This window comes from Rhinopithecus roxellana, chromosome 6 (assembly GCF_007565055.1).
Source record: "Rhinopithecus roxellana isolate Shanxi Qingling chromosome 6, ASM756505v1, whole genome shotgun sequence".
Lineage (NCBI taxonomy): Eukaryota > Metazoa > Chordata > Mammalia > Primates > Cercopithecidae > Rhinopithecus > Rhinopithecus roxellana.
In genome coordinates this window covers 125839124-125856624 of record NC_044554.1, presented here as the reverse complement: position 1 = coordinate 125856624, position 17501 = coordinate 125839124, and the positions used below count along the sequence as shown (strand labels likewise).

The window sequence follows — 17501 nt, the reverse complement described above, 5'->3', positions numbered from 1 at the left end:
GTATTAGATGATGAATATATGAGTGGAGACATGGAAAGTCTTGGTGACAGACTGAGTCTGGAAGACTAGAGGAAGTTGGCAATGTTGATGAAAGTTCTGCTTTAGGGTCTTGGGTATATTGTGGTGCCTTTAACATAGAGGTCATATAACAGATAAAAAAAGATTTGGGATATATGAAAATAACGAGTTAAAAGTTCATTTAAGATTCTATGGGACAGCTAGAATAGTGGCTTTGTCTGGTGTACAAAGTGAAATTGAGCAGGGAGATTGGGCAGGAGATACAAACAGGCTATTCATGGTTGAATCCTTAGCAGTGGAAGAGATCTCCTGCAAAGAGCACATCGGGAAGAAGAGCAGCAGTTGAGGGCATGACCACAGGGACCTCAAGGATGGTTAGAGGAAAAAGAAATCTTGGAGAAGTCAGAGAACTAGGAGAGAGTAGAGAGAGTAGTGAGAATTCAATGGAAAGAGGATATTTCTATAGGCACAAGGAAGCTGACTAAGCTGTTTGACAAAGAAAGGTCAGGACAGATGTGGGCTTAAAAATATCCACAGGATTTGACAAGTAGGAAATCAGTGGTAATCTTAATGGAGCAGTTTCATGGACAGAACAATCTGGCTTCCTGTTTGGTACCTAGCACATAGTAGGTACTCAATAAATACAAATAACTGAGTAGAGAATTGAAACTGAAACCTCAACAAAATGAGGGGGAAAAAAACCAACAGGCATAGAGAGGAAATCATAGGCAAGTAAACAAATCTCTTTTTTTTTACAAATGTCATGAGAACACAAGCCCAGTTTGTCCCAGCCCAGCAATAATTCTTACCTGGAGGGACCAGTCCATACAAGTGACCACTCGATGCTTGGACCAATGCTCATCATAGAACTGACGGTTGAAAGAAAGATTGGCTCCAGCCTGAACGTCCCTAGGAGGATTTAAACATCAGAGATAAATATGGAGCTCTTTCTCTATGCTGCTGATATAGAAGCACTGATGTGGCAAAAGCCTGGCACGCAATACTCTCTGAGGCCAAAATGTTAATCTAGGCTACATACCCTGATCAAAATTAATGAACTAAAGATGGTCTTCTTTATGAAAAGCTTTTTCTAACCTGGCCCAGAAAGGGTTTCCGTGTCTTTTCAAGACTATTATGAAATGTCAGATTTGTTTCAAGTTCCCATCTTGACCAGTCCCAAGCTTTCTCCAACTCTGCTTCAGGCCAGAGCCTTTCGAAGCAGGGTTTATTAGAAATCTCTGCTATCAAGGGAGCACAGCACACCAGAGGATTCTTTGATATCGATACTACCTTATTTGTCATTAGACCAGAAATGATATGCATGTCTTTATTTACTTGTAAATGCTGATAGGCTGTAGCAGTAGTCTCCTCACTCAATAGTAAGTGATAATTTCTACCATGAGACAGGCATGGTAGACAGTGGAGGATTCACCAGATATGTTCCAGATACTTATCATTTCTGCCACGGACCAAAACAGCATCTGAGTCTAGGAGGATTACACTTTAGCCAGTGTTTACTTGGCTGACACTCAACTGGCCATAACACCTCCTTCAAGGAACTCAGTGCTGGTTATGCAGTTGCTCCACAAGCTGAGTATTTAAATCCAGTAATGTTTGCTCTGGGCCAGGAACTATGGGATCTGCATAAAAAGCTGCCTAAGTTGCCTGGGCTTTGGTTCAGAAATTCTTCTACACCCACCTTTCCTCTGTTCATTTGCTTCAACTGCTGGCTTGCACCCTGCATCACTTAACTTATATGGGTCTTGTTCAGATTGGGTGACCTGGCTTCCAACAAGTTATTTGGGCTCTAATTAGTAAACCTAATATGATTTTTTTTTTCTGCTAACCCTTCCTCAGCTCTGCCATCGCAAACTCAGGCTGTGTGTGTGTGTGTGTGTGTGTGTGTGTATATATATATGTGTATATATATATATACACACACACACACACAAGTCCTGCCAGGAACCTAGGATAATACTGAGCCAGGCACACAGAGGGAAATAGGGCCAACAAAATCAGTAAGTCATAGAAAAATGGCTTCTCAAAAGAACACAAAGATTGCAGAACATATATATTCAAAATATTATTGTCTCTTCAAGGCAGTCTAAAGATGCTGCTTACTGTTGAGAACATGTTCAGGACTCCCTTTTGAAATTGGTTTTCATGCCTCTGTTACATTCCCTTGAGCATCCTCAATGATGATAAGACATTGTCCTTTAAGAATGTATTTGGATTTTAGAAATGGCAAAAAAAAAAAAAAAAAAATCAGGCCTGATGAAAAAGGCAAGTGACCCTACCTTCACATATCATTCTTGGCCAGAAGAGATCTGGGGCTAAGAACAGCTATATTTATGTTCATAAGGCTCATATAGTCCCTCCTATTCTCCCCATGATGATGGTTGACAGTCATGGCCTTTTCTAGTACCTATGCTACAGTCACAGGGGAAGTCATTTAGGGACACTTGCTTTTATTGATTAGCTTTGTTTTGCCTGTAAATATATTCTTGCATATATTAATATGTTTCCTAAAAGGCATATACACATATGCATACTTTTATGGTACCAAATAGAGGAAACATTTTCCAGTCTCTATTCATCGTTACCCACATGAGTTAACTTCTCCCATACCTCATGTTTATTTTCTTCAATTTACTATTTGCTTGGACATCAGGAATAAATCTAGTAGATACAACATGAATCTCCTTTGCTGCTTATAAGAATGTTTTCTGAGGATAATGCATGTGACTCTGCAGTCTCTATCACCTGGACTGTTCCCCAGATATCAAGTTCAAAAGCATTTCACAGAAGCACATGATAATTACAAGGAAGCTCTAAGCCAGAAGTTACCACCAAAGCCCATAGTCAAAGCTGTTCAGCAAGATAAATTCCAAAATTTCACCCTCCTCTGATTTCTTAATTTGGAATTTTCCTAGTCAGAACATAAATAAATGTAGAATTAACAGATAACTTACGCTATTTTTTAAAGAATGCACACAAGAGACTAACCCATCTTTTTCTTCTAACTCTCGGCCGCTGTAGTCAAAAAAGATGTCGGAATCTTCAGCCAGGGCTCTTTCAATTACCCGTATTGTCCGATCAAAAAAGATGAGAAATTCCTCTGAATGAAGGATCTGCTGCTTTTCTTCCTCTGTCAGCTCTCTTGGAGGGGCTTTATTTATTTATTTTTTTGTAAAAGAGATTGTTAGGGAAGGAAAAAGGGACAATTAAAACTTATCAAGAGGAACCCAACTCTTGAGAGAGACTGCTTATCAAAGGCGTGGCAAGACACAATGAAACAAATCATTGCTAATATTGATTCTAAATTACTTATAAATTCACACCAAAGGCTTCTGCAGATGTCCCCACAAAAAGATTGCATATTTGGTCTAATTATTATTTTGAAGAGTTGAAGAAGATTACAAATAAAAATAGATTGGTGTGTTTTTAGCAAACAGTTCTAAATTTTTTTTTTAACCTAAAAACAGCTCAAATATGGCATAATAGATAAATTCACAAAACTATGTATTTATATATGCTATTGTACTATTGTCAAGCTGGCAACATTAAATAATTAGGAACACTCTATAATATGATCCACATAGTACGTTTCCTCTTTCTACTGAGTAAATTCATAAATTCATTTTATTTTAAATGGTTAGTTGGTAAGGCTGACTGATTGTTATATAGATTATATTCAAAAGCAGAAATATATCATTCCAAACCTGCTTTCACTCAAGATCTTCTGCTTTTAAACAAACACATGGAACAAATACATGCTTCTATAAAACAACCCACAATTGTTTTTCCGCCTTACCTTTCTAGCATGATTAATCTTATCGAACTAAATTTGAAGATAGGAAATGAGACAAAGAGATCAAATAACTAGCAGTATGTCATAGTTTCTGAAAGTGAGCTCACCTTAGAGTCACCATCTGGTTACATAAACCATTCCTTCAATTGCAAGTTTTACATAAAACTTTAGGGAAGGGATTAGGAACTCCCCAGTCTGAAAAACCCTCAAGGGCAGAAACTGTCAGCTGAACCTTTGTGGTTCTTCGGGAACCCCAGTTCAACTCTGGTGGAGAGAGCCTTCAATAAACTTTTTATTGGTTACTCTTTCAGTAAGTAGTACAGAAGCTCCTGAAGTTAAACTTACAGGAGGAGGGTAGTGCATTACAATCACAGGTGGAGCCTCTGGTGGAACCACTCACCCACAGGGTTTTTCAATTACTTCCACAATCATCCTAATAACCAGATCGATTTCTACCTGGCCACATGGTCAGAAGAATCTTTTAGGTACTATCACCTGTAGCATAATAGTTTATGAAAGTGTTACACAATTTGATTAACTGTATTTTGAAGCCTAAGAAATCTGTAGTGTCAAGAAGCCCTCCTACAGAGTCAAGTCATGGCAGTGGATCCAATGTTCATAACATCTCCCTCTTTCTAGCCTCCCCTTCCCTGCCCCAGACCATGATGCAGCGGATCTGGAGAAACATGAGAATCTCTATTTGTACATGAAACTAGAATGATCCTGATGTAGTTCGTTCACACCTTAAGAAATGCTCTCCAGGTAATATTAGGGCAACATGTGATTCATCCATTATAGCAGAAGAATTTCTCCTAACACACCCCACCTTGTAGTTTCTAGCAGCCGTAAATAAAATTAGAAATATTTCTTTGCTGTCTAAGTCTCTGGAGCCCTAAATATTCCAGTGTGTACTGGGACTTCCCAAGGACTCCATCAACTTCTAGTGAGCAGTGCTGCTGAGACACTAGTTTGTGAAATCAGGCAATGTGCACACTCAGACTTAAGCTAGGTAGTGGGAAAATAGGTGGAGGTCATAAATAACACAAAGAACTCTGAAACCAATCTAGAATCAAGCACCCTGCCATATGCTAGCTTTGATTCATTAATCAATGCACTGAAGCTCTCTGAACAGTAGTTTTATCTATGAAATGGGGATGATACCTAAACTTTAAGTCTGGTTTAAGAATAAAAGCTAAATATGCTGGGCTTCAATAATTGGTGATGAAGTAGTACTTTACTAGTCTGCTTTCTAAAACTCTTGTAAATGAGACATTTGAATTATTTCACTCCAGAATATAATAAAACTACATAATGGAACTAGGCAAAAGGGGAAAATACCCTACAAAATGATAGGTCCATTTTGTTTTGGTTAATACTGTTAAATAAATGAATAAACCTGACTAAACAAGAATACTATAGGCCAAGAAGAATGTCTTATTTAAAAAGACTCACTTGGCCTTGGTCATTGTTAATAGATGACTTGAGACACACTTGAAATTAAACAAAGAAGTAGGAATTTTTCTCCCTTATTTCTTTTTTTTGATATTAAAAGATCTTTCTAGTCTCTGTTTATCCTTTCTAACCACTTCTATTTCACCTGTATCTTTCCTTACAGGTCCATTACCTTGAATAAAAAATAGTATCTATGTAATTTTCTGTAATTTTTTTCTTCCCTGTAGCTTATTGTCACTTTGATCTCAGCTTTCAAGACACACAACTTCTTCTCTAACAGATACATAAATGGCTGATCAAAGTGTGCTTGCGGAGGCCAAGTTCAGGTAGGTGGAGCACTAGCCTCTCCAGATATTATGTTTGACAATACAATATTTGGCTTGAAATTAAAATGCTACTGAAGCAAACTAAAGATATATTTTATATTAAGCTTTGATGTCGAACAGGGATCAAATGACATGATTTGTTAGCAGAAAATAATCAGATGCATGTGCAGATGAGTACTTTTTAAAAGTTATAAACATTATTCAACTTAATTAAATAGGGCCATAGTAATTTTTGATTGTATAAACAAAACCTCCCATACTTAATCTTTAAATTGATAAGTATTGTTCAATATCATGAAAACACAATGAAGTATCCAGGAACCACAACCAAAAGGTGTATTCAGAGATAAAAACCTCTCCAGGCATCATATTTCATGAAAGAAAATTGGTTGATTAACGGAGTCCACAAAGTTCAAAATACAGGACTAAACAAATAGAATCAGAATTGTTTTACTCCAAGAAAAATGCCAAATTCTACCTGAAGTATCTGTTTCTACAGTTTTTCCCTATCCCTGGAACCTAATTATTCTTTAACAAGTTCATGGCATTAAAAAGGTAGGAATTTATTAGCAAAGGGCATACCAAAACAAAACATGGGCATGGATAATAGTTTTTCTTATAGGTTAAGCAGAAAATACTATTATAGCAGATTTTTTCTTTGTTTTCACAACACAAAACATGGGATGTTTCTGTGAAGAACTGACAGCTAACAATACTTTGTGCATTTAAAGAGCTCTTTAAGAAGTACATTCTACTCTATGAAAAGTAGAATGCATGGATATAACTTACTATAATCCAAATGATAAGATAATTTTCAAATTTACCAAAATTTAACCAGTTATATTATTTTATACCATGTATGAAAGAAATTTTACTGAATACATGAAATTCAGAAGACAGCCTAATTCTATCAAATTGTGGCCCACAAAATTAAAATCAAATATAAATTTCATTTAGGGTCCATTTTTTATTATAGAAATGTTAATTTTTCTTACTTTATATATGAAAATACTTTTAAATGTATCTTTCAAGCATGACTGTATCTCATTTGCTGTGTTTTCTTGACCTTTCCTGCTATCCTCAATGTATACTTTGTCAGTTTGTCTTTAATTAATTTATACTACTTTAAACTATATCTTCTGGGTTCTAGCCTTCTTGTGATTTTTTTCCCTCTATAAAAATGTACAGTTTATAATGAAGTTCACAACTTATATTGAGATTTTAGTATCTCATTTCTATGTTAAAAGTTATTTAAAAAATATCTACCACAAATATGTCTTGACTTGTTTCAGCAATGTTGCTTTAAATTTCAATATAAAAATTATTCAAAAATATTTTTCAAGAATCTCTAAGAGATAAAAAATAAATAAACCCATGTAGCCAGGAAAAACATTAGATTAAATAAGGACAGTGGCTCTCATGGGAATTTTACAGTGAAATCAGTTCATAAACAGCAGCAAGAAAACCAAACCAAACTAAAAGCGAAGGATATCTTTCTGTGAAGTCAATGTGAGGTTTATGAGCTGATTTCGTATTTACAAAAAAGTTAGGTTCCCCGTTGTGTTGTTTTGAATTTCTAAACATGAAGACATGAGGACACTGACATATGGAAGTTTTCTAAACTTTGATTATAAGCTAAAATATACCTGCTTTTTTCCTACTCTATGGCAGAAAAAAGTGAAACAGTAATAAATCAAGACTGCATTTCTTTACTGTTTAATGCACTTTGATGTCACATGGGCAAAAATGTCAAAAGTTAGTGAGTACTGATTGTTTTCCCCATGTGGCCCTCAACACTTTTTTCTTCCTTTTCACTCCAAAAAAAAAAAAAAAAAGCCAGATTTCTCAAAAATGTGTTCCCTGGTTTGAAACTGTGTATGTCAAGTTTCAGCCCAGAGCAAATTTTTATGGCTGAGTAATAAATCCCTGAAACGCAGGGTTCATAATGGAAGTGCTGACACAGCCCTAACTACTATGCAGTCGTGTGAATGGCGCCACGATTATATCTGCTAGAGATTCTTTCAAAAGTTTGCAAAATACTGTCTTGCTTTAAAAAAAAGCCAGAGTTTGATGCCAACATAAACATGCTTTTAACCCATTATGTGTTAATTTGCAGAAGAGCCATTAATGGAGAATAAGGCACACAGTGCAGCAGGAACAGGAAATGTTCTTTCAAACTTCTTTTTGACTTTTAACATGACTTTAATCAATTCCATGAAGCATGAGTAACAGTTAAAACTGAAGGGTGTTTTCACTTGGAACTTAAGAAGGAGGTTGCTTTGCTTTGCTGGAGAAGACGATTTGGAGATTGGGGCTGGGGTGGTGGTGATGGGGAATCCATGCCAAGACACACGAAATATACCCCAGCTCCTTATCACCAGGTATATTTTAAGAATATTTTGCAAAGGGTAAAGGAGTACTTTAATAGATCCTGACTTATTTTGTACCTCACCACACCTGTAATCATGATATTCTTTTCACCAACTTTTTTCTTAAAGATGTTTTTAGTATAAGTTTAAACGTGAGATCTCTTTGATCAAATTCATTTAGACTCTCAGAAAGAGTAAGCCTTGTGTCTTCTGTGAATGCCACTGTTAAAATGCTGAATCTTCTCCTAAACCTCAGTCACACCCTAGAACTTGACAGCGATTGAACTTCTCAGTGTCTGAGACCTAGCACAGTAACAGAAAGAAGATCTTTTATGATAGTTCTCCAACGAGTTTAGAGGACTTTGCTTGTATCTCTATTGATAGTTCCACATTTTAAAAATATACTAGCTGGGGCCCCTGGAACCATGTTCTTATTTCAAAGCTATGGGCTATAGCAAACCTAAGCACAGAGAGCTGGGGCTCCCAAGGGCATCCATCCCACCAGGGTAGAAACCAGTTATAGACCCAGGCACTGCAAGGCTAGACTACTAAGGATAATTTAGCAAACTTTTATACAGCACTTACTTTGTGCCAAGTATTGTTCCATACTAGCCCTGATGAGTTTTTTAAAAACCTGTTTGCCAGATGGGGAAACTGAGGCAAAAAAGGTTAAACTAACTTAGTCTGTAGTGATCACTCAGCTAATAATCTACAGAGACAAGATTTGATTCCAGGTAGTGTGGCTCCAGAGGCTATGCTTTTTCATTGTTATCTCGCACTGGCTTTTAGATACCTGAGATTACAAAAAACAAACCAAAACTAAATTAAACACCCACACTCAGACACACTTCAAATGAGCCTCAATATGAAGTGATTTTTAATAATTTTCTACAATTGTGGCTGGGCACAGTGGCTCACGCCTGTAATCCCAGCACTTTGGGAGGCTGAGGCGGGTGGATCACGAGGTCAGGAGTTTGAGACCAGCCTGGCCAGTATGGTGAAACCCCGTCTCTACTACAAATACAAAAATTAGCCAGGCATGGTGGCACGCACTTGTAATCTCAGCTACTTGGGATGCTAAGGCAGGAGAATAAATTGAACCTGGGAGGTGGAAGTTGCAGTGAGCTGAGATCACGTCACTGCACTGCAGCCTGGGACAGAGCGAGACTCTGCCTCAAAAAAAAAAAAAAAAAAATTGTCTCATTTAACTCCATATGATATGGATGTTAAATGATATGGATGTCATTTGTAATAGGTATTTGGGCTACTCTAATTTTCTCATGAGAGCACAAGATGTTGAAGTGAGGACCTGGGATCAGTATGTATCAATTCCTACAAAAGTCCCCAGTGCTGAACATCTGCCACACTGTGCCAGAGCTACAACCATCTTTAAAATTTACAAATCAAATGAGCTTCTAATCAGAGTTATATTGATCTATACTTGGGACACTCAATAGGAAATATGGAAGAACATTTTTAATCTACATTCAGTTCTCAGGTCCCACTCTCTATTTGCCAGCAAGTAAGACAAGTTCAAAATTCTCTTCTGTCTCCATGGGCTGAGAATCTCAAGGTAATACAAGGTTGGGTTTGTAAGGAAATGTTACCTGCAGTATTTCCTGTCCCTCCTTTTCTTTTCTCTTTTCTTTCTTTCTTCTTATAGGTACAGTGCTATCATGAGGAGGGCAACAGGGTAAAATGTACACTTTGGATTTAACTCTAAATCTTGGCTCATGTACTCATACATTGTGTATCTTTGGATAAATTTTTAGACCTCTCTCTTCCTAGTTCTCTGCCTACAAAATAGGGGTAGTAATAGTATCTGCTTCAAAATAATGTTTTAAGGAGTGAGTAATATCTGTGGAGTGCTTAGAAGAGAGCCAAGGGCATAGTGAGCCCTTAATAAATGTTGCTTAATATTATCACCAGAACATGTAAGAGGTTGTTCCTCCTTATACAGGCAGAGTTGCAGAAGAAAAATTTTAATAGCAGAGTTACTAGTGTTGATCACTATTAATGTTTCTATGTAGATCACATGAAAACACTTTAGAATTTATTGACAAAATCATTATATCTAGTCCTTTGCTTTACTGTTATCATTGGGAATATATGATTCTGTGAACAAGATAACATGGCAATTCATAACAAGTGTTACTGGAATTGTGACTAGAATTGTTACTGAAATTGTGGATGTTTTGCACTTTATTTGCCTTTATCAGTCAAGAAATAAATGACTCTTGCTTTGGAGATTACAGTTTATGTTGCTAAATGTAATGTATTGTACAATCATAGAAAATCTTCCATATAGGGGATGCAAATTCAATTTTTACTTAGCTGTATAGTCTCTTATATCAGTAAAGGCAAACAAAACAATAAGATGATTACTCAATTTATTTTCCATACCATACCTTCCTTCACTTCTTGTTTTTTGTCCTGATTTTCCAGTTCTGAGTCCTGGCCAACTTTAGGTTCCACCATTTCCTCATCTTCCTCATCCTCTAGAAAAAAGAAAGAGAAAAATACAATATTTTCTTTTCTCCAAATCAAAGTCTTTGGTTGATAGTGGGAGGTAGGGGTAAAGGGTAAAGTTCCAATCATTTAGGGCAACATCTAAGTAAATCAGTCCACAGTGAATGCCCAAGATAAACGTTCATGAATTTATGAATAAATTATCTCCAAAAGGGGCCTCTTTGAAAATTTCCCCAAGCTGTTGAGAAAACCACACCGAATGGGCACCTGTACATCCAGCTCCAGGCCCTTACCATGTGGGATGTCTTGGAATTGCCTCCCTGACCTCTGAAGCTTCTTCGAAGATGGCCCAGGAATAGATTTTAAAATGTTTCCACCTGGAGCACATTTTCCACAGGGGACACCTGTTGTACAGATGACTCATTTCCAATTTAATTCTCACCAAATTAATTTGTTTTTGACCTACAGGAAAGGGTTAAATACAGGTCTGACCCCAGGTCAAATGCCATTGGCAAGTAAACAACCAAGGGAAGGGCCCCCAAAGTCAATGCCATTGGTCTGGGAGAAAACAACTCAAAATGGTATTTACACATTCAGAGCAGTTCATGCATTAATGTGAATTTAATGAGACTAACAAGTCGACTGAGTTGGCTACCCCGCCAGATGTTACAGTGCCCTTCCTGCCCTATGCAAATGTATGCTCATTTTTCCTCTTCTCTCAACTTGCCTTTCCTAGAGGCCCCTTCCATTATAGAGTGTTTGAAAGCATCAGGCACAATGCAGAAGGTTTAGGGGAGAGTCAAGGTGTCACAAGAAAATCCAAATTATAGAAAATAAAATGATATAAAAAATAAAATCTCCTTTCAGTCTTTAAATATGGTATTGTACTCCATGTAGGTTATCGATTTCATTGGTTCAAATATAGTTGAAAAGAAATGACTTGCTTCTCTCTCTACCCCATATATTCGCTCATTCAACAAATATTTACAGACCTTCTATAAAATCTCAAGCTCTGTGGATAGTCCCATTTCCATCACGATAAATCCTGAGATTCATCAACTCAAAATTTCAGCACCAGTCGCTTAGAATACATTATAAATGCATACTTAAATGCTCAAATAAATAAGTATATCCTGAAAAACAACTTACAAAATTCTAACTAATATTAAGCAAGTCATTTGTGGAAGGAATATCAATTTTAAAAATATAGATATGTAAAGTATAGCATTGCAATTTAGATATTAGAATTTTTAAAATATGAATTTTAATTGAACTATTATACTCTATAGGCATGCAGGTAGACTGTGGAGCCAAGTTCACTACTTTATAACCACACTATACATATATAAGAAAGGAAGTAAAACATTCTAAAGAACTGTCATTTATTATTCACACAAACCCCTAAGGTCACATTTATTAGATGAAAAGTCGCACTTAAAATTTTGAAAAGAACACTCTTACCCAGACTTTTAAACAAATAAATCTTTAAAAAGTTGGCCAGGCGCGGTGGCTCAAGCCTGTAATCCCAGCACTTTGGGAGGCCGAGATGGGTGGATCACGAGGTCAGGAGATCGAGACCATCCTGGCTAACACGGTGAAACCCCGTCTCTACTAAAAAATACAAACAAACAAACAAACAAACAAACAAAAAAAAACCCGAGCCAAGCGAGGTGGCAGGTGCCTGTAGTCCCAGCTACTCAGGAGGCTGAGGCAGCAGAATGGCGTGAACCTGGGAGGCGGAGCTTGCAGTGAGCTGAGATCCGGCCACTGCACTCCAGCCTGGGTGACAGAGTGAAACTCCATCTCAAAAAAAAAAAAAAAAAGTTAAGTTACAAATAGCATATCTATGTTCTTATCCATATGTGAAGATATTAATGCTATCTCTTCATACACACACAAAAAAATCCATTTGGAAAGTCCTGATTAAAATATCCATCTCGACATGATGTATCTTCCTGACCCAAGGACTAAACACAAAGTCTAGTGAAGATCTAGCTGGAGAGGTTTCCTCTTTCAGTAATCCTTGGATGAAGAGGCAGTTTTCAAAAGGCCTCTCTGCTGCTGGTAAGTGGCTTCATTTCTGAACCTTCTGGAGACATTTCTTTAACAGATTCAGCAGCCATGCCCTGAAACTTATTAAGTACAGGGCAAATACAACAAAAACCAAGGTAATAAGGCCAGAACTATAGGTTGAACTGTGTCCCCAAAATTTATATGTTGAAGTAATAAACCCCAGTACCTCAGAATGTGGCCTTATTTGAAAATAGGGTCACTGCAGATATAATTAGTTCAAATGAGGTTATAATAGAGTAGGGCACCTAATCCAATATGACTGGTGCCATTATAAAAAAGGGAAATTGAACACAGACATGCACACGCATAGGAAGAATACCATGTGGAGATGAAGGCAAAAATCAGCCTGATGCTTTTACAAGCCAAGGAACACCAAAGAGTGCCAGAAAACCACCGGAAGTTAGGAGAACAGATTCTTCCTCACAGTCTTCAGAAGGAACCAAGCCCACAGACTTCTTGATCTCAGATCCCAGCCTACAGAACTGTGAGGCATTACATTTCTGTTGTTTAAATAGCCAGTTTGTGGTATTTTGTTATGGCAACACTAGAAAACTAATAAAGCCAGTAAGTGCATTTCCTTCTATAATCTTACAATTTAGTAAGAAGGGATACAGGAGATATTCAGTAATACTTAAGGCAGTGATGAGTGCATCACTTGTATAATCTAATTTATTTATCAGAACTTAGTACCATTAGTCCAGTTTTACAGATGAGGAGACAGAATAATTTCCCCCAAAGGAATTGCAACCACATCCCACTTCAAGTTCTGTCTGGCTCTGCCTGTTTTGGGGTCTGTGATCTTTAACCACGACGCAAACTGCCTCCTGAACCACAGCATGATGTGAAATAGAAATGCCACGGAGAAAGGGCTGAAATACAAGCAGCTGCAATGATATGTTGCAAGGTAAGGAGGCTTTGCAGGGACTTTTTGAGGTGGACTTGCATGGCCTCAACATGGATTGTTCTTCCACATTCAGGAGGTGAGCAAATACAAGTTGTAGCTGAGAAGTTATGTTTCACACCCTTGAGAGCTGTACATAATGGATTATTTTATTTATCAGGTATATATATGCTACAACCAAATTCTGTTCTAATTTTCATTCTGGAATCCACTGCTTTGAGACCTGGCCGGCAATGCTTAATATGAAGTGTTAATTCCTCCAGCCAGAAAGATTCACAGCTTGGGTGAGAGCAGCACCCTGAGGGAAGTATTTGATCTTGTTCCAGGCTGGAGTCCACCACTTGCTGGCCCCTGGATTTTATCCAATTCATAGGAACTCTCTGAGCCCCCATTTCTGATCCGCTGGAGTGGGATAATAAACCTTCCTTAAAACACATTGTTATTGTAAGAATAACTAAGTAAAACAACCAACACAAAATTGCTTTTTAAGCCATCAAGGTCATTGGGAACATACTTAAGCAGAAATCTTCAACACAAACGTTGCCTTAGATTCTAACAAATATTGACTGAGCACTTACTATGTGCCAGGTGCTGGGCACACACCAGGGAACAAGACAGACAAAATAATCTCTGTGCTCATGGAGCTTCCATTCCAGTGGAGAGAAACCACAAACGAATAAAAAAAACAAAATATATACTGTGTCAGACAAGTGCTATGGGGGAAAATACAAAATAGGAAAGAGATTAGGCATTCTGGTCAAGAATGGGAGAGTCTCAATTTAAAACAGAGTGAAAAGGCCCACCAAGGCCACACCGAGATGACATGTGAGCAAAAACTTAAAGGAGTTAAGGGAGTGAGTTGTGTGAAGACCTTGGAGGAAATAAGACTAATAACAAATTGATTCTTGCTTCTCAATCCATGGACCCGAAGGAAGTAATGGATCAAGGTCTGTATTCATTGATAATTAGTTATACTGATTATAGATAACAATTGTGCCTTCATTACAGCCATCTAGTTTGTGCACTTAAATCTTCTAGTTCTTAAAACTAAAAGCAGTTTTACCAAATGACTTTGAATTAGTCAGCTTTAAATAGTAACAAGTTCTCATCTTTCACAGCTATAAGGGTGTTTATTTTAAACATTAATTCTCAGAAGAGTCAAAAAAGAAACACCATGACCAAAAGTGCCACTACCAGCTTATTGGAAAAATATTATTCTGTGAAGGGCTTGGCTATGAAAAGGACTAGGTTTGTAATACGATGTCTAGGTTTATGCATAGAAGCATGTGAGGAAATAGCAGGTTATCTAATTCCTTAAATGGAAAATCCTTCCCCAGAGAATATGTTTTTGATCAGTCTAAAAAAACACACACACAACAAATATGTGTTGTGTTTATAGTATGTACAAAGTTTATAGTATGTACAAATGAGAAACTGTGAAATACAGTGAAATTTAAAAAATAGTACCTGCCCTTTTAAAGTGTCTACAAACCAGTTGTAGGTATTAATTTTTAGTGGCCACAGAATTCTTTGTCATCCTTTCAAAGACGTAAAGTAAGTTTTTCGGTGGATTTGCTAAGGAAATAAAACACAAGAGACTGGTTTGTTTCTCTGCATACTGATATGTTTGCCTTGCTCAGCAAAGAGAGTATATTTTTCTTTAAAACTCTGGTTTCCTTTCTGGTGCAATTGGAATTACTTCTGTTGAAACCATTTTCAAAACAGTTAAATAACTTTAAAGAAAAGGATTTATGTAGACCTGCTACAGACTACTGATATATGAGTTGTGCCACTAGTTCATACCCAGTTACGTTTCCTTTGAGATTGGAGGGAAAAAAATTACCACCCATGTATGGTTTCCTGTATCCAGGTCCACACAAGAAATTAAACTAGTGGCAGAAGTTAATTACCTGTCAGTCCAAGGGGCTAATTTCTAAACAATGGCATCTTTTAGACACATTATTTTATTTAATACCCATATTCTGACGTCTCCAGTTGCCACATTCATTCCGCCTGGTTGGAAAAATCTTTGGTAACCACTGTCTTCCTCCCTTAAGATTTTCAGAGGTCTAAGAACAAATAACTGCATATCATGCAGCAATCACAGATAACACACTCAGCACGAGGCTCGGCCCTTTGCCTGAGCTCTAGAAGAGTTCGTTTCCTCCATTAATCCATGGCTCTAAATCAAGCCGACGTAGACCGTTTTAGTATGCAGCAGTCCTCTGCTCACTGACTTGTTCTGATAGCCTTACAAATGTGAGTTATTTGACAGGGAGTGCAGTGGAACATTTGTCAGTGTTTGGCAATACAGTATAACAGCAAAACCCCTTTCTGTCCGGGGCATATTCCCTTTGTAGCAATTACGGATTGGTGATATGGTGGATCCTACTTTCCTCTCTCAAAGCCCAGTGGGAGAGAGTTTCCTGCTGTTCATCTCCTGGTGGCCAGGGCACAGACAGGATCTGGGGAGTCAGACTGGTTGCTCCTAACTCGGGCTTTGTCTTTGGATCCTTGCAGTCAAAGCTGAGAAAAAAGTTAGGATTCATTTTGGGGAAAAACCCAGTAGCAGCAGTGATGCCCAACATCCCAGCAAGATTGTTCCAGAATTCCCTTGGTGCCCACGCTTTTTCAAACCTGTTCCTTCTGCCTCCTGTTGATTCTGTGAGTACCAGATTTCCTTCCAATAAATTCCACTAGAGGCGTTGTCAGCACCAGATTTCCTTCCAGTAAGTCCCACCGGAGATGATGCCTGCTGCATGCAACCAGAACCCTCAGCGACACAAGGCGACCCTCTGTGAAGAGCGGGGTTTGTGTTTTACGAGGCCACTGGGTTCTTGCTTTCCTCAGTCCTCTTAGGGCTTGCAAAACCTCGGGATAAGAGGATCTGAGCTCCTGCCAGAGCCCTTGTTGCTCTGCTCCTGACGTTTCATGAGAGGACTGTGGCTCCTCCATCTGCCACCTCAGGAAGACCGCTAAGGCTGGCTCAGGTGGAGAGTGAAGGCAGGGAGTGGAAAGGGCCATTTCACTCCATCCTTCTTAGTTCCAAAGGGCATCCTGCTGCTGCCCAGAGCAGCAGGCACAAAGCAATGACCACTTTGACTTTGAATTGAGGGCCAACTATTGCAAGATGCACAATTATTTTATATACCACCGAGAAAGACGATTACTGCTATTAAACTGTAACACATCATCAATTTTAATGTGAAAATTGTGAATGTTAGAAATGATCAAATACGTTGTGGCTTATGAAATGAATAGAAACAAGCTTCCAAGATATAAACTGGCAAGGACACAGAGGCAATTCTAAATCAAGCTTCCTACTGTACTATTATTGGAGAATAGACTTGGAGAGAGATAAGGACCTGAGTTTTTCTGTTTTGTTTGGTTTGTTTGTTGTTTGTTTGTTTGGATATGTTCTTTTCAACTTAAGAACAAATGCCCTAGCCACTTTTATATAATTCCATGTATGGATATTCAGATGGTGATTCTTCTTATAGTTTTAAATTTTTAATAGAAAAAGATTTACCCCTTCAAGTTCTGTTAAAGTTTTTAAAAAAATATTGGAAGATATTCTTTGCAGTTCTGGTTTTTGGTTTCATCTTTTTGCATAATGCCTTTTGTCTCATCTTATCTTTTCTAATATTATATGCTCAATCTGGTTAGCACTTACACCTATATCTTCCACTATCACCTACAAATTGATTTCTCCAGCCAAGATATCCCTTCTAGGCTCCAGACTCTGTAGTGGACATTCCAACACGATTGTCTCACGGGCACCTCACACTTGACATGTCCACAGCAGAGCTCTGATCTGCTTAATGGTGCCACTGTTCATATGGAATCCCAGCTGGATACCTGAGCACTACCCTCAGTTCCCCTTTTCCATCAGGGACAAGTAAGAGCAGGGGGGTCTCAGTCCCATCCATTCCACCTCCAGCATCTGTCTTGAATCTGCCTGTCTTTACAGCCCTTTATGATGTAGCTCTAGCAGCTTTAACTCTTCCTCTAAAACAGATTTGTGAATCCCCTCCATTGTTCTGCCATCCACCTTGTAAATATCTCTACAATAACACATCTCA

General features: G+C 37.9%; 1 protein-coding gene across 3 annotated transcripts in view; it reads right to left on the bottom strand.

The window, feature by feature from the left end:
- Positions 1-17501, bottom strand: part of DYNC1I1 (dynein cytoplasmic 1 intermediate chain 1) — a 342413-nt gene that overhangs the window by 132017 nt on the left and 192895 nt on the right. For all 3 annotated transcript variants that reach the window (XM_030933183.1, XM_010356265.1, XM_010356267.2), the window contains 3 exons: positions 10385-10474; positions 3025-3187; positions 828-927 (listed from right to left, as the gene is read on the bottom strand). In XM_030933183.1, coding sequence (XP_030789043.1) covers positions 828-927; positions 3025-3187; positions 10385-10474 — 353 coding nt within the window. The remainder of the gene's footprint in view (positions 1-827; positions 928-3024; positions 3188-10384; positions 10475-17501) is intronic.